At 43.4% G+C, this 18,381-nt stretch overlaps 1 protein-coding gene and 1 long non-coding RNA gene across 5 annotated transcripts in view; one reads left to right on the forward strand and one right to left on the reverse strand.

Annotated features, from left to right (window-relative positions):
• Positions 1-18,381, reverse strand: part of si:rp71-46j2.7 (sorting nexin-25) — a 110,698-nt gene that overhangs the window by 17,868 nt on the left and 74,449 nt on the right. For all 4 annotated transcript variants that reach the window (XR_010019550.1, XM_063061097.1, XM_063061095.1 and 1 more), the window contains 3 exons: positions 18,135-18,201; positions 8,686-8,867; positions 5,845-5,936 (listed from right to left, as the gene is read on the reverse strand). Coding sequence is in view for 3 of the 4 variants with exons in the window: in XM_063061097.1 (XP_062917167.1) it covers positions 5,845-5,936; positions 8,686-8,867; positions 18,135-18,201 (341 nt within the window). In the remaining variant the exon portion in view is untranslated. The remainder of the gene's footprint in view (positions 1-5,844; positions 5,937-8,685; positions 8,868-18,134; positions 18,202-18,381) is intronic.
• The window catches only part of LOC134353142 (uncharacterized), a 51,394-nt gene continuing 48,051 nt past the window's right edge, over positions 15,039-18,381 (forward strand). The window contains exon 1 of the long non-coding RNA XR_010019551.1: positions 15,039-15,681. This is a non-coding gene — a long non-coding RNA (uncharacterized LOC134353142). The remainder of the gene's footprint in view (positions 15,682-18,381) is intronic.

Here is an 18,381-nt window from a genome sequence, read left to right on the forward strand (position 1 = left end):
TTGTGAAGTACCCTGTAACTAAATAATCCATAAATTTTCTAAATAATAAATGTACCACAACCTTTACTTTGAAACATTTTAGAGATTCACCGTATTTACGTTGTCAGTGTTTCAAGTTACAACATTATAACAAGGTGTAACAATAAACACAGAATGGAAGTCGGTAGCTCATTGTTTATAAACCACTGGCCCGCTGTACGCTGACGCCATCTAGTCAAAACATTTTACTTTTGCCACTGTTCCTGTCAGTTGTTTTAACTGCTTGACATCACTTATTTGTGTTGTGAGTTGTGGTTTGTGTTTGTTTGATGTGCATATTACAAAAAAAAAATTAAAGTGTCATGCAGTTTTCAGGCCATGTAAAAATTTCTTGCTCAGAGCAATGCTTGGTCCGTGCAGCTGTAAAAATAAATAGAGGGTATGTTGGTATATTTATGAGCCTCTTAAATGCCTCTTTTGTATTTGCCTTTAATATCATCCCTGGCAGCACATTCCAGTCACCCAATACTCTATATAATATAAAGGATTTGCCTCGCACATCTCTTTTGAACTTGCCCCTTCTCCTTTTAAATGCATATCCACTTGTAACAGACCTTTTGACCCTGCGATAAAGATGCCAACTGTCTACTCTCTCTGTGCTTCTGATAATCTTATAAACTTTTTTCAGGTCTCCCCTTGGCCTCCGTCATTCCAGAGAAGACAAGGAAGGTTTGTTCAACCTCTCGTTATTGCACATACTCTCTAATGCAGCCAGCATCCTGGTAAACCTCTTCTGCACCCTATCCAAAGCCTACACATCCTATGCAATATTCCAGATGCAACCTAACCAGAAGATTATAAAGCTGCAACATAACTTTCTGACTCTTGAATTCAAATTAAATCCTAACTAAAGCATTTTGAGTGGGGTTGCCTAGTAACACGTTTAAACCTGTCATTTTGTTCAATAAAAACTTAGAAGCTGATTATTAATGATAAAAATAATCAGTTCAAAAGTCAGGAAGTTATGTTGCTTCTTTATAAAACTCTAATTAAGTTGCATCTGGAGTGTTGCATGCAATTCTGGTCATCCCATTATACGAGGCTTTTTAGAGAGTGCACAAGAGATTTACCAGAATGCTGCCTGGATTAGAGGGCATGTATATTAACAAGAGGTTGGACAAACTTAGTTTGTGTTCCCTGGAGAGACGAAGGCTGAGGGGAGATCTGATAGAGGTTTATAAGATTATGAGAGGCATAGATAGAGTGGACAGACAGTATCATTTTCCCAGAGTTGAAATGTCTAATACCAGAGGGCATGCATTTAAGGGGGGGATGGGGTAATTTCAAAGGAGATTTGAGGAGCAAGTTTTTTTATAGAGAGCATGATGGGTGCCTGGAATGTGTTGCCTGGGTGGTGTTGGAGGCAGAAGCATTAGAAACATTTAAAGGACGTTTCAATAGACCCATGAGTGTGAGGAAAAACGAAGGATATAGATATTGTACAGCCAGAGGGGATTGGCTAGGTTGGTCATTTGATTAATGATTTAATTGGCTCAGCACAACATTGTGGGCTGACAGACTTGTTCCTGTGCTGTACTGTTATATCAGAATCAGAATCAGGTTTATTATCACCGGCATGTGAGGTGAAATGTATTAACTTAGCAGCAGCAGTTCAATGCAATACATAATCCAGCAGAGAGAGAGAAAAAAATAAATAAAACATAGTAATAATCAATAAACAAGTAAATTAATTGCATATATTGAGTAGAGTTAAAAAATGTGCAAAAGCAGAAATACTGTATATTTAAAAAAAAAGTGAGGTAGTGTCCAAAGTTTCAATGTCCATTTAGGAATCGGATGGCAGAGGGGAAGAAGCTGTTCCTGAATCACTGAGTGTGTGCCTTCAGGCTTCTGTACCTCCTACCTGATGGTAACAGTGAGAAAAGGGCATCCCCTGGGTACTGTAAGTCTTTAATAATGGACTTTCCTTTCTGAGACACCGCTCCCTAAAGATGTCCTGGGTACTTTGTAGGCTAGTGCCCAAGATGGAGCCAACTAGATTTACAGCCTTCTACAGCTTCTTTCGGTCCTGTGCAGTAGCCCCTCCATACCAGACAGTGATGCAGCCTGACAGAATGCTCTCCATGGTACAACTTTAGAAATTTTTGAGAGTATTTGTTGACATGCCAAATCTCTTCAAACTCCTAATAAACTATAACCGCTGTCTTGCCTTCTTTATAACTACATCGATATGTTGGGACCAGGTTGGATCCTCAGAGATCTTGACACCCAGGAACTTGAAACTGCTCACTCTCTCCACTTCTGATCCCTCTGTGAGGATTGGTATGTGTTCCTTCGTCTTACCCTTCCTGAAGTCTATGTTCTATGCTCTATGTTTTAAATGTTAGTGTGATGCTTCAATGAACACAGAAAGGAAAAAGCACAACTTGGAAGCCAGTACCCACAGCTTAATACAACTCACAATTGAGCAAAAAAAATGTGACACGATTCTTATACTTTTCATCAGAGGTCATCATTTGTATTTGTGAGAGAAAACTCACATGAAAATGAAACAGAACACGCTTAACTTATTCAGTAGATTCCATTGTTCCAGCATATTGCATTATTCAGTAGGACTATGGCAGATACTGTGCCAACCTGATCTATATAGTTTTTTTAAAATCTATCAGTCTGTGGCTTGAACATCACAACAACTGAGCATCCAAACTCTGATGTACTGAGTTGTGAAGATTTACAAGCCTTCGCAATGAAAATTCTCCTTATCCCATTGCTAGGTAGCCGATCTGGTATCCTGAGACCATGTTGCTTAATTTCAGAATTTCCGGCTAGGATCTATCTTGACAATCCCTTTCAAAACCTTGAATGTCCCCCTTTGCATTCTTCAATGTTCCACTGAGTACTGTCCAATGTTAATTTCTCCTCACAGAACAATCTATTTATCCCAGAAATCAATGAAATGAATACAAACCTAACACTCTCCAAATATACTCAGTTGTCACTTTATTAGATACCTCTTGTACCTAGTGAACTGGCCACTGAGTGTATGTTCATGGTCTTCTGCTGCTGTAGCCCATCCACTTCAAGGTTTGATGTGATATGCATTCAGAGATGCTCTTCTGCACACCACTGTTGTCATGAAGGAGAGTTTTGGCCCAAAACATTGACTGTTCATTTCCATAGATACTGCTTGACCTGCTGAGTTCCTCCAGCATTTTGTGTCTTTTCCAGGGATGCCTACACTGAAGAAGTTTAAATCTTCCCTTTGACGGGCGTTCGGTGAAACTCCCCCTCTGTGATCCCTGCTGCTCTCCGCCTCCACGTGCTTACCCAGACCCGCTACCACAGCCATGTATCCTTTTCTGGGATCACATCTTCATTCCACCCCCCCCCCCCCGGTTTCACCTACCACCTTGCGTTTCTCTCTCCCCTCCCCCCACCTTTTAAACCTACTCCTCAGCCCGTCCGGCCTGAAACGTTGACTACCTTTTTCTGTAGATGCCACCTGGCCTGCTAAGTTCCTCCAGTATTTTGTGTGTGTTACTTGGATTTCCAGCATCTGCAGATTTTCTCCTGTTTTGTTTGTGTTACTGTTGTAACTTGTGTTTATTTGAGTTACTGTCGACTTCCTGTCAGTTTGAACCAGTCTGGCCATTCTCCTCTCACCTCTCTCATTAACACGGCGCTGTTGCCCACAGAACCGCCGCTCACTGGATATTTTTTTGTTTCTCGCACCTTTCTCTGTAAACTCTAGAGTATCTTGTGGTCAATGAGAGAGTGTGAGATATAGTCATATAGAAAATGTGACAGCCGTTTTGAACGCAATGATAGCAAGGTGCAATGAATATTAGTGATGATGGTTGAAGGTGAAACAAAGGCCAGAACATGGGAAGAATTATATTTTTCCTCTGACATGATCTTGGTTTAACATTTCATCCGAAGGACAGATAAACATCTCCTAGACAAGCTCCCCATTGTGCTGAAGTACCTAGACTGAGCTCTGAACCAACGGAATTGGAATTGGTTTGTTACTGTCACATGTACAAAGGCACAGTGAAAAACCTGTCCTGTATTCTCTCCATACAGATCAAATTATTACACAGTGTATTGAAGTAGAACGTGGTAAAACAAGACGATGAGAGGCATTGATCGTGTGGATAGTCATAGGCTTTTTCCCAGGGCTGGAGTGGCTAGCACGAGAGGTCACAGTTTTAAGGTGCTTGGAAGTAGGTACAGAGGAGATACCAGGGGTAAGTTTTTTTACTCAGAGAGTGGTGAGAGCGTGGAATGGGCTGCCAGCAACGGTGACGGAGGCGGATACGATAGGGTCTTTTAAGAGACTCCTGGATAGGTACATGGAGCTTAGAAAAATAGAGGGCTATGGATAACCCTAGGCAATTTCTAAGGTAAGGACATGTTCGGCACAGCTTTGAGGGTTGAAGGGCCTGTATTGTGCTGTAGGTTTTCTATGTTCTAATAGCAGAATGCAGAATAAAGTGTATGAACTACAGAGAAAGTGCAGTGCAGGCAAACAGCAAGGTGAAATAGTGAGGTAGATCGTGAGATCAAGAGTCCAAGTTGTCATACTATGGAACTATTTAATAGTCTTACAACAGCAGCTTAGAAGCTGCTCTTGAGTCTAGTGGTACGTTCTTTCAGGCTTAGGCTATGAAGACACGTAGTCCCTTTTTATTGTCATTTAGTAATGCATGCATTAAGGAATGATACATTATTTCCTCCGGTGTGATATCACAAAAACAGGACAAACCAAGACTGAAAAAACTGACAAAACCATATAATTATAACATATAGTTACAACAGTGCACAACACCATAACTTGATGAAGAAGTCCATGAGCACAGTAAAGTTCAAAGTTTTCCAAATGTCCCACATCTCACGCAGATGGGAGAAGGAAGAGAAACTCTCCCTGCCATGCCAACCACAGTCCGACTCTGAGTCGTCCGAAAACTTCGAGCTCTGATCAGCTCTCCGACACCGAGTACTGAGCGCCATCTCTGTCCGAGTGATTCGACCTCTTTCTCGGTCGCCAAAAGCAGGCAAGGCCGGGGATTTTGAGGCCTATCCTCCGAAAGATTCCTGACCACGCAGTAACGACAGCAGCCAACGGGCGTTTCAGAAATTTCTCCAGATGTTCCTCTGTGCTTTCACGTCCATTCTCCATCAAATCAGAATTGCCCACGGCCCCTATTTAACAGATACGACATCATTTTTCACCGGAGAGCTGTGCACGCGCGGCGCACTGCCATCTTCTCCTCCCGCTTCTGTATCTTCTTCCCCATGGGAGGGGGAGAATGTCCGGGGTAGGTGGAAGGTTTGACTATGCTGGCAGACTTAGAAGCGTGGTGAAGTATAGACAGAATCCATGGAGGGTAAGTTGGTTTGGTGATCTGCTGAGCACGTCCACAACTCACTGCAGTTTTTTTGCAGCCGCATGCAGAGTAGCTGCCGTACCAAGCCGTTACGTATCCAGGTGAGATGCTTTCTATAGTGAGAAGGGTTGACAGGACATGCCAGATTTCATTAGCTGCCTGAGGTGTTGGTGATCCTTCTCGGCTGTGGTATCAATATAGTTGGGCCAGGACAAGATACTGGTGATAGTCACTCCAGGAACTTGAAACTTTTAACCTTCTCAGCCTCAACACTAGTGATGAAGACAGGAGCATGTGCACTGTCCCCCCGCTTCCTGGTCAGTGAGCAGCTCTTTTGTTTTGCTGACATTGAGGGAAAGGTTGTTGTCATGACACATTTGACAATCTTGCAAACAGCAGTTCTAAGCTGTCAACTGCATATAGTAACAGAAAGTGGAAAGTATTTTGTGGTACTTACATATACTAATCTCTTATTGGCTTCCATATCTTGAAATATATTAAATAGGTTGCTGACAATTTCATTTCCAGGAAAAAACTTGCAGAAAAATACTGAAATAAAACAGAGTGAAGATCACCAACTCTATGATGTAATGGTGAATAATTCTATTTCTGTCTCCACAGATGCAGTCAAACTTGCCGAGTATTTCTAGAATTTTCTGTTTTTACTTCAGGTTTCCAGCAACTTCATAAGAGTCATACAGCACAGATACAAGTCTTTGGCCTAATGAGTCTATGCCCAATCATAGTGCCCACCCAACCAGTCCCAGTTTCCTGTGATTGGACCATATCCCTAAGCCTTTCCCTCCATTTACCTATCGTTAAATAATACCATCGTACCTGTCTCAACCACTTCCTTCAGCAGCTTGTTCCATATACTCACCAGTCTCCGCGTGAAATTATTGCCCCTCAACCCCCTTTTAAAACTTTCCCCTCTTGCCCTAAACCTATGCCCCTTAGTTTTGGACTGTTGCCACCCACCTCATCTTTACCACTCATTATTTTATACACTTCTATAAGGTCACCATCCACTGTTCCCCCTAAGAGGCACAGTAACTGAAATGCTCCCACGCACGTAGCCTTTCTTGCTGCGCAGCTGGAACAAAGACAGGCAAGAAAAAGTTTACGAAATGTCGAAGATTTTTTGCTGTATTGTATTTCATTACACCCTTCTATTAGTAAATAAAATGTAAATTATGTGACTTTTCAGTTTTCATTCTAAATATTCATAGTATGCATATTGCAAAAAAATCACATTTAAAGTGACGTGCAGTTTTCAAGCCGTGTGCAAATTTCCTGCTCAGAGCAATGGTTGGTCTGCGCAGCTGTAAATATAATGAGAGGGAACCTTGTTACCCCCCCGCCCCCGGCCATTCTCCTACGTTCCAAGAAATAAAAACCCAGCTTGGTCAACCTCTCCTGTAATTCAGCCCCTCTAGTCCTGGCAACACCCTTGTAAATAGAGTATTTTCTCCTCTCATTCCAGCTTAACCCCATTTCCTGTACAGGGACCAATACTGTACACAGTACTCCAAGTGTGAATCATACAACTGCACCATAATGCCCCAACTCCTATACTTCGAGCTCTGACTGATGAAGGCCTACATGGTTTTTCATCACCCTGTCTACCTGCGACACTGCTTTCAATGAGCTCTACACTTACCCGGCAGGTTCCATTTCACTCCCTGCTGTCCTACCATTCATAGTATAGGTTCTAGTTAGCTTTGGCTTTCCAATATCTCACACTTTTCTATATTGAAATCCATTTACCATTTCTTGGCCCACTTCCCTAACTGATCAAGAGCCCCCTGTGATCCATGGCAACTTTCTTCCGTGTCAACAACACGTCCTAATTTTGTGTCATCCACATCTGCAGTGTTACAGTTCTGTAAATTTGCACACTCAAAACTTGCAATCAAATTAAAATGACACATATACACAACCTGTGGTGAGCACAGAGACCAAGGCCACAGTAAACAGCAATACTTGTTATAAATTGACAGGATGAGTGAGACTTCAATGTCTGTGTTTTAATGTTAGTGCAAATTAACGTTGGGCAGCACAGTAGTGTGATGGTTAGGTTAATACTGTGACTGCACCAGCGACTCACATTCAATTCCCACTGCTGTCTGTAAGGATTTTGTGGGTTTCTACTGGGTGCTCCGGTTTCCTCTCACCACCCTCTGAGTGAAGAAATTCCCCTTGGGGTCCCCTAAATATTTCACCTTTCATCCTTGACCTATGACCTCTAGTTCTAGTCTCACCCAACCTCAGTGGAAAAAGCCTGCTTGGATTTACCCTATCTACACTCCTCATAATTTTGTATATGCTATTTATACCCCTGATAATTTTGTATAATTTCATATAAAGTTCTGGATTTAAAAGATTTATTGGTATAATGATTGTTATACCACTTGAGTCCTTCAATCTACCCCAGTTTCCACCGGAGATGTTCTCCTTTGTTTTCTTCCCCCTTTCTCCTATCCCTGCAGCTTACGTTGTCAAAAATCCCCATTTGTAATATAAACAGAGCATAGAAACAAGCTCCTCAGCCATCTAGACAGCAAGAACCTCCTGTTCCACAATCCGTACATGGTCCATGACCCCACTGTAGACTGTGTCTGTCCCCGAGTAAAATGCAGATGCAAAATATCCATTTAAGATCTCTCCCATCTCTTTCTGCTCCACGCTGATCAATTTTGTCCCTTGCTGTCCTTTTGTTCTTTAAATTCTGGTCTCCTTCCACAGCCCAAAAATGTACCGGCTGGAAGGTTCATTGGTCATTGTAGATTGTCCCGTGATTAGGCAACAGTTAAATCGTGGGATTGTGGGGCAGCGCGGCTCGAAGGGCTGGAAAGGGCTAGTCCGTGTTGCATTTCAATAAACAAACAAATAAATAAAAATTATGTATCTGTAGAAGCCCTTCAGAATGAAAAATCGGAGACCTGAAGTGTTAAGTTTCTCTCTCCATATGTGCTGCTCAATCTCTGGAGGCAGTGCCAATGTTTCCTATTTTTATTTTGGATTTCTAGCATTACTTAGAGGATGAAGCAGCTGGTTGTTCTAAACATCTTTCTGATTCTCTAGAGAAGGCAAAGCTGAGCTGGGAAATTCCTCTCTTCTTTGGAGCAAGTCCTGGGAATTACTCTAACCATGAGAGAGTGATAGGCTTTGGTTCAGCAGGAAGACTGGCAGACTTGGAACAAGTTCGGGCCTGCTCCCTTGAGCAGGCAAAGAATTGGAAGGGATGGAATCTGGGTGGTGGAAGATTAAAACAGATGCCTGGATAACTGAATTTTACCTGGAATTTTGCTCAGCAGTGTTTCTTTAGCCTTTTCTTTTGCAGAGGCTTTTTCTTCATCAGATCTTTTTGGAGGTGGACATGCAGGTTTTCCATCTGGCCACAATCCCTCTCTCAGGTGATCTATGTACCAAGTTACCTGCTCTATACTGAAGAAGTTGTCAAGGTATTTCTTTAGAGACCTATTGGAAAAAAAAACAACCCAAGTAGTCAAACATTACACACTCAGAAAACTCAATAGCAACATGTTTGAAGTGTGCTGTGGTCAGCCATCTGAGTATTGTTAAGGATATGACACTCACTAATTTTTACAGATGTGCCATAAAAAGCAAATTATCTGGATGTAACACAGCTTCGTATGGCTAGATTGCAAGAAATTGCAGAGTTGTCAATGTCTCCTGGTCTCAATGTTGAAATAAATTTATCATCAAAGTACATATATGTCACCATATACTACCTTGAGATTCGTTTTCTTGCAGGCATTTACAGGAAAATAAAGAAATACAATAGAATTTATTTAAAAAACTATACATCAGCAAAGACTGATAAACAACCAGTGTTGAAATGAAGACAAATTGTGCAAACAATAGACCGGTAGATAGATAGACAGATGAAAACATGAGCAGTAGAGACCTCAAAAGTGAGTCTGTAGGTTGTGGAATCAGTTCAGAGTTGAGGTGAGCGAAGTTATCCACGGGGATTGGCAGACTGATGGTTGTAGGGTAATAACTGTCCCTGAACCTGTTATCATGTGTCTCGCCTCCATTGACCGCTGCCTTGAGAAAGCAGTCAACATAGTCAAGGACCCCTCTTACCCTGGTCATTCTCTCTTCTCCCCACTTCCCGTTGGACAGAAAATACAAATGCTTAAGGACTTGAGCAACGAGGCTCAGGGACAGCTTCTATCCTGCTGTGATAAGACTCTTGAACAGACATCTCATATATTAAAGATGAACTCCTGATCGTTCAATCCTGGCCATTTTCATGGCCAAAGCATTGTATTGTCTTTGCGATGTACTGCACTGTCTCTGGACCCATCAAATTATATTCTGCTGTCTGTTTTGCTTTCCTTATGTGCTACCTTGACATACTGATGTGCAGAATGATCTGTCTGGATGACACACAAACAAACACTTACTTATTGAGATAAAACGTAGATTTACCCTTCCACTGCTTCAAGCCTCAATGCCCAGCAACCCCCTATTCCCTCGCCTAATCATGCGACAATTTACAATCACCAATTCACCTTTGGACTGTGTCGGGAAACTAGAGAATTCGGAGAAAACCCACGCCGTCAAAGGGAAAACGTACAAACTTCTTAACAGACAGCAGTGGGAATTGAACCCTTGTTGCCGGTACTGTAAAGTGTTGTGCTAACCACAATGCTACCATGCCCTTTTTTTAAAATTGTGGCTCTTTATATAAGAACCAGAATCAGGCTTATTATCACCGGCTTGTGACATGAAATTTGTTAACTTAGCAGCAGCAGTTCAGTGCAATGCATAATCTAGTGAGAAAAAAATAAAAAAATAGTAATAAATAAAATAAAAAAACCAAGTAAATCAATTATGTATATTGAATAGATTAAAAAAAACTACAGACTAAGGAAAATTCCATTCAAATTTGTAGATAAGAGTTAACCAATGAGAAAATACTGCAGAACAAAGAATCGTCCAGAGCTATGCAGAATTATACTTTGTATAACACTGAACGTGTATATACATAGTATTACCACTATGAGGCCAAATAAACTTATTTGTATATAAGCAGTCAGACCCTTCGTCAGGACAAACTAAGTTAGTCCTGACGAAGGGTCTCGGCCTGAAACGTCGACTGTACCTCTTCCTATAGATGCTGTCTGGCCTGCTGCGTTCACCAGCAATTTTTATGTGTGTTGCTTGAAATTCCAGCATCTGCAGATTTCCTCGTGTTTGCGTGTATATATGCAGTGCTCGGTTAGGACAAACTGGAGAGCTTGGTTAGTGAGGCTTTACGGATAGAACTGAGGAATAAGAAAGGTATGACCACATTAATATGATTATATTATTGACCACCCAACATCCACTGGGATCTAGAGGATTCGTAAAGAGATTGCAGACTGTTGCAAGAAACAGAAGATGGTAGGTAATTTTAACTTTCCACATATTGACTGGGGCTCCCATACTGTAAAATATCTGGATGAGAGTTTTTGTCAAATTTGTTCTGGAAAGTTCCCTTAATCAGTACATAGGAGTCCCAGAGAGAGAGTGTCTGAGACTTGATCTGCTATTAAGGAACGAGACAGGGCAGGTGACACAAGTCTATGTCGGGAAACACTTTGCATCTAGTGATCATAACACCATCAGTTTCAAGGTTATTATGGAAGAGGACAGATCTGGTCCTTGGGTTGAGATTCCAAATTGGAGAAAGGCCAATTTTGGTGGTACAGGTATTAGAGATGATCTGGCAAGTGTGGATTGGGACAGGTTATTTTCAGTCAAAGTTTGTGGATGATACAAAGGAAGGTTGAGGGGCAGGCGGTGTTGACGCAGGGAGTTTGACGAAGAACTTCAACAGATTAGTGAAATGGGCAATGGAGAGGCAGATGGAATACAGTCTGGCTAAGTGTATGGTCATGCAGTTTGGTAGAAGGAATAAAAGTATAGACTATTTTCTAAATGAGAGAGCAAATTCAGAAATCGGAGGTGCAAAGGGACTTGGTGTCCTAGAGCAGGACTCCCTAAAGGTCAACTTGCAGGTTAAGTAAGGAAGGCAAATGCAATGTTAGCATTCATTCCAAGAGGACTAGAATTTCAAAGTAAGGATGAAATGTTGTGGCTTTATAAGGCCCCAGACAGCATTTGGAGTGTTGTGAGCAGTTTTGGGTCCCTTATCTATGAAAGGATGTGCTGACGTTGGAGAAGGTCCAAAGCAGGTTCATGAGAATGATCCCAGGAATGAAAGGGTTAATATACCGGTGTGAGGAGCATTTGATGGCTCTCAGCTTGTACTTGAGTTTAGAAGAATGTGGGGTGGGTGGTGGGGGATCTCATTGAAACTTATCGAATATTGAAAGGCCTAGATCGAGTGAGTATTGAGAAGATGTTTCTAACAGTGGGGGAGTCTAGGATCAGAGGGCATAGCCTCACTATGTAAGGACAGAGATGAGGAGAATTTCTTCAGCCAGAACGTCCAATTCATTGCCATGGATGACTATGGAAGCCAAGATTTTGGGTATATTTAAAGCGGAGGTTGATAGGTTCTTGATTAGCAAGAGAGTCAAAGGTTACATGGAGAAGACAGGAGGATGGTATTGAGAGAGAAAATAAATGGTGTGGTTGACTCGATTGGCTGAATGGCCTAATTCTGCTTCTACGTCTTATGGTCTTATCTCAGCACTAAGACATCACTACAGGAGTAGCTGGTGCAGCGATCTTCACCATCAGCTGCTTCTTCAATGTCCTTCCTTCCATCAGGAGGCCAGAAGAGTTGCTTGCACAATGTTCAGTCTGTTTCCAGCTCCTCAGCAAATGAAGCAACCCATGCAGTAAGCAGCAAAGCTTTGACCACATCCACAAAGGTGCTAAGAAGGGAAGTAACACTTGTCCCAATATATGTCCCAAGTAATGACCTTGAATCACTCAATTTTTCTATTCAGTTCCTGCAATGGTATTTGCACTGTCAGGGAGTCATAGAGCATAGAGACAGACCCGACTCAACCATGCTAACCATGGTGCTTACAAACCAAGTCCCATCTGGCCTATATCCCTCAAGACCAGGGGTTCCCAGCCATTTTTATGCCACGGACCCCTGCCATTAACCAAGAGGCCATGGGCCCCAGGTTGGGAACCCTTGCTCTAATCAAATATCCTTTAAACACTGTTATTGTACCTGCCTCAACCACTTCCTGGGGCTGCTCATTCCATGTACGGACCACCCTCTGAGTGAAGAAGTTACCCCTCAGGACCCTTCTAGACCTTTCCCCTCCTACCCTAATCCAGTGGTTCCCAAAGTGGGCAGTGGGGCTTTCTATTAAGGCGATAAAGGTGAAGAGGCAGTGGTGGGGGGCAGCTGAGGAATTGTAGACTTAATTTTGGAAATTAATTATTTATTATAAGCAATTGATCCTCAGTGCCTCATAAATGATTGCAATGATCATGCATCATCTCATCTCCTGCTAACCCTGCGTTCCCTTAGACTTTGCTCAAAGCGTGTTATAGTTGTTGAAATGCAATGTGACACCTCTGTATTTGGCATATCATGAGAAATCTGCACTGAAAAAATTATGCTATTTCTGGGCCTGGCCCACATTCTATTACCATTCACTACTGTAATACAGTGCAAACACGAGAAAATCTGCAGATGCTGGAAATTCAAGCAACACACACAAAATGCTGGTGGAACGCAGAAGGCCAGGCAGCATCTATAGGAAGAAGTACAGTCGACGTTTTGAGTCGAGACGTCGACTGTAATTCTTCCTATAGATGCTGCGTTCACCAGCATTTTGTGACTGTAGTATAGTGTTAGCTGGAACAAATTCCCATACTCTAATTTTCAGTCACTTCGTAAAATCTTGCAGGAGCAAAAAAAATTCAAAACATGTTGGCCAGCACTTCACAGCAAAACAGTGATGGTTTGCGAGTTTCGTACAACACTTTGTAACTCCATGCTCAATCTGGAAAGTCCCATACAATTGGAGAAGAACCGCTCAACAGATGATGCCATCACCATCACCCCCCATCTGGCCCTCACCCACCTGGACAAAAAAGACACATATGTTCGAATGCTGTTCATAGGCTTCAGTTCAGCAGTCAACACAATCATTCCTCAGCACCTGACTGGAAAGCTGAAACAGCTGGGCCTGAACACCTCCCTCTGCAACTGGATCTTAGACTTCCTGACTGGGAGACCTCAGTCAGTCCGAATCGGGAGCAGCATCTCCAACACCATCACACTGAGCATAGGCCCCCCGCCCCGGGCTGTGTGCTCAGTCCACTGCTGTTCACTCTGCTGACCCACGACCGTGCTGCAACACACAGCTCGAACCACATCATCAAGTTCGTCGATGACACGACCGTGGTGGGTCTCATCAGCAAGAACGATGAGTCAGCATACAGAGAGGAGGTGCAGTGACTAACGGACTGGTGCAGAGCCAACAACCTGTCCCTGAATGTGAACAAAACAAAAGAGATGGTTGTTGACTTCAGGAGGACACGGAGCGACCACATTGACGGCTCCTCCGTAGAGATCGTTAAGAGCACCAAATTTCTTGGCGTTCACCTGGCAGAGAATCTCAACAGGTCCCTCAACACCAGCTCCATAGCAAAGAAAGCCCAGCAGCGTCTCTACTTTCTGTGAAGGCTGAGAGAAGTCCATCGCCCACGCCCCCCCCCCCATCCTCACCACATTCTACAGAGGTTGTATTGAGAGCATCCTGAGCAGCTGCATCATGGCCTGGTTCGGGAATTGCACCGTCTCGGATCGCAAGACCCTGCAGCGGATAGTGAGGTCAGCTGAGAAGATCATCGGGGTCTCTCTTCCCGCTATTACAGACATTTACACCACACGCTGCACCGGCAAAGCTAACAGTATTGTGAAGGACCCCAGGCACCCCTCACACAAATTCTTCTCCCTCCTGCCATCTGGCAAAAGGCACCAAAGCATTCGGGCTCTCACGACCAGATTGTACAACAATTTCTTCCCCCAGGCCACCAGCCTCCTTAATACTCAGAGTCTAAACTGACATCTACATCATTTATTATGATGTTGTAATTTGTCCTCTACAGTGCCTATTGTCTTGTTTATTATTTATTGTACTGCCCTGCATTGTTTTGTGCACTTAATGTAGTCCTGTGCAGGTCTGTAGTCTAGTGCAGTTTTTATGTTGTTTTACATAGTCTAGTGTAGCCTTGTGTTGTCTCACTTAGTCTAGTGTACTGGTCCCAAACTTCCGGACCATGGACCGATACAATGCCATGAAGAATGCAGTGGTGCAGCGGTAGTGGGAACGCACCCAGCACATCTTTAAGAAAAAAGCCGAAATAAACAAGCTTATTAATTAGGTGCTGCCCAGCACGTAAATGTTGGCCCAGATCAGAGGTGACGCAATCAGCAATTTTATTAACTTAATTGTGATGACATTTCGTTTTGTGTGTGATATATGTTCTGTGGGTGCACCATGGTCTGGAGGAACATTGTGTTGTTTCGTTGTTTATATGTATAGTCAGATGACAATGAACTTCAATTTGAACTAGAAAGAGAAATACAGATAATGTTTCAGTTTGAAGATTCTATTCAGAATTGAAATGTTACTTCTGCACGATTACAGATGCTAGCTGACATACTGAGTGTTTCCAGTATTTTGTGGTGTTTATGCCTGTTTTCATGTTAAGGCTATCACATGCTGTGAGCAGGAATCAGGAGTAACCAAGGAAGTGGGTGTGGACTTCCGCTGGTGGAAGTCGGGAGAGCGTTAAGAGACCAGCAGTGGAAAGGATAAGCAGCTTCAGATCCTGCTGAAGGGTCCCGGCCCGAAATGTTGACTGTTTACTCTTTGCCATAAATGCCGCCTGGCCTGCTGAGTTCCTTCAGCATCTTGTGTGTGTTGACTTGGATTTCCAGCATCTGCAGACCTTCTCTTGTTTGTGAGCAGCTTCAAGTTCCCGGGCATCAACATCTCGGGGATTGATCCTGGGCCCAGCGCGCTGACGCGATCACGAAGAAGGCACACTGACAGCTCTAATTTGTCCGTAGTTTGAGGCGATTTGGTATGTTACCCAAAAACCCTTTCAAATTTCTACAGACGTATGGTGGAGAGCGTTCTGACTGGCTGCTCCGCAGCTTGGTGTGGATGTGCACAGGATCACTACAGGCTGCAGACGGTTGTAGCTCCGCCAGCTCCATCACAGGCAAAACCCTCCCCTCCACCGAGGACATCTTCAAGAGGCAGTGACTCAAGACGGTGGCACCATCACGAAGGACCCTCACCGTCCAGGACATCCGGTGTCCTCATTACAGGTATGCGTCGCTTAACGTCCACGGTACGTTCTGTGAAATTGGACGTTATGTGATTTGAATGTTGTGTGAACACTATATACTTAGCAAACCTATATGGAGTACTGTAGTGTACCGGTCTTGACTAAATCCATGTCATTAGCAATTTCTCCATATCCGATATAGGTCCCTCTCGCATCTTCATGAGCCTTGTAGTTTTCAGTGAAGCCAATCCTTTAATAGCTTCGAGAATTTTTTCTTTGTTTTTCATGATCGTTGTGATTGTTGAGTGCGACATGCCTAAATCCCGAGCAATAGCATTCACTGGTTTTCCATCTTCGTATTGTTTTAATAACCTTCTGTTTCGTTGCCAAATCGCTAGGAGTGGTCTTGCTGCGTTTGGAAGCCATGATGCGCTTTAGGGTAATATTTTCGAAAGAAAATTAAACAGAGAGATAACGCTACTACTCTCAAGAGACACGCGATACACGAGATGGGTTACGTCCGCTACGTCACATTCTCCGATTGGGCCTACGGACGTATACGTGATAGGACGTTGCCTGAATGGACGTTAAGCGGCGCACACCTGTACTACCACCACGGAGGACGTACAGGAGCCTGAAGACACACAGTTAACAATTTAGGAATAGCCTTTTCCCCCACGACAATGGACTTCTGAATTGTCCATGAACACCACCACGTTGTTCCTTTCTGTTGCACGATTTCTATTTATTTATTTAGAGATGCAGCATGGAACTGGCCTTTCTGGCCCCAACAAGGTGCATCACCCAGCAACCCACCTATCTAGTGCCATAACGACCAATTAACCAACTAACCAGTATATGGATGAAACCCAAGCGCTTGGAGGAAACCCACACGGTTCACGGGGAGAACGTACAAACTCCTTAACAGATGGCGTCAGAATCGAACTCCAAACTCCAAACCGCCCTGAGCTGTAATAGTGTCGCACTAACTGCTATGCTACCGTGTCTTTATACTGCACTGCTGCCACAAAACAACAGAACCATGACAGACAAGTCAGTGATAACAAACATGATTCTGATGAGCTAAAGTCACAGGAAACATATATTTATAACTAGGGTACCTAAGACTGCTGCACAGTACTGTATTTGTCAACGTGGAGCGGAGAGCAAGTCTGTGAATCTGGTGGGAGCAAACGATGCTGGGAATGGTGAGGGTGGGTTGTGGGACAGGTGGCAGAGAAGGAGTGCTGGGGCAGGGGGTGGCACGGGTGCAGAACACGCAGCCCTGGGAGACCAGGCAAGGTCAGTGACTCCGCACAATTGGTTTATTGGTCATTACAGAACGTCTCTCAGGTGCTTCCTGCTCCCTCCCCTTTTCCCAACCATGATTCCCCTCTTCCTGGGCAAATTCATGGCAGATGCAATTTAATGTGGATAAATGTGAGGTTATCCACTTTGGTGGCAAGAACAGGAAAACAGATTATTATCTGAATGGTGGCCGATTAGGAAAAGGGGAGGTGCAACGAGACCTGGGTGTCATTGAAAGTGGGCATGCAGGTACAGCAGGCGATGAAATAGGCGAATGGTATGCTGGCATTCATAGCAAGAGGATTCGAGTACAGGAGCAGGGAGGTACTACTGCAGTTGTACAAGGCCTTGGTGAGACCACACCTGGAGTATTGTGTGCAGTTTTGGTCCCCTAATCTGAGGAAAGACATTCTTGTCATAGAGGGAGTACAAAGAAGGTTCACCAGATTGATTCCTGGGATGGCAGGACTTTCATATGATGAAAGACTGGATCGACTAGGCTTATACTCTCTGGAATTTAGAAGATTGAGGGGGGATCTTATTGAAACGTATAAAATTCTAAAGGGATTGGACAGGCTAGATGTAGGAAGATTGTTCCTGATGTTGGGGAAGTCCAGAACGAGGGGTCACAGTTTGAGGATAAAGGGGAAGCCTTTTAGGACTGAGATGAGGAAAAACTTCTTCACACAGAGAGTGGTGAATCTGTGGAATTCTCTGCCACAGGAACCAGTTGAGGCCAGTTCATTGGCTATATTTAAGAGGGAGTTAGATATGGCCCTTGTGGCTAAAGGGATCGCGGGTATGGAGAGAAGGCAGGTACAGGGTTCTGAGTTGGATGATCAGCCATGATCGTACTGAATGGCGGTGCAGGCTCAAAGGGCCGAATGGCCTACTCCTGCACCTATTTTCTATGTTTCTATGTTTCCTGCCCCCTTCCCACTCTCAGTCCACGATGGATACCCATATCAGAATAAGATCTATAATCACTCAGATGTGTCAGGAAACTCGTTTTTTTTGTGGCAGCAGTACAGTGCAATACATAAAATTACTATAGTACTGTGCAACTGTCTTAGACGTCCTAGCTATATACTGTATATGTGCACAGTAGTGTGTGCTAATTCCCTAAGTGACAGACAAATAAATCCATAAGCCATTAGTCTGATGCATTAATCATGAGCCACTTACTTCTTTTTCATTGGCAGGATATATTTTGCCACTTGCATTACAAAAGTTATCTTTAAATTATGGTGCTCTGCAAAAGAAAAATATATTTGTGAGTAAAATTGATGGAAATCACATTCATTCAGAGCACAAATATATTGCTATTTTAAAAGAAGGTAACCACAGGAATTTAGTACAAAGATGAGGAACCGGGGGCTCACTGCCGTCCAAAAACAAGCCCAGTTTGGTCCCTGATGATTTTGCCTCCACC

Source organism: Mobula hypostoma, chromosome 10, assembly GCF_963921235.1.
Source record: "Mobula hypostoma chromosome 10, sMobHyp1.1, whole genome shotgun sequence".
In the NCBI taxonomy this organism is placed as follows: Eukaryota; Metazoa; Chordata; class Chondrichthyes; order Myliobatiformes; family Myliobatidae; genus Mobula; species Mobula hypostoma.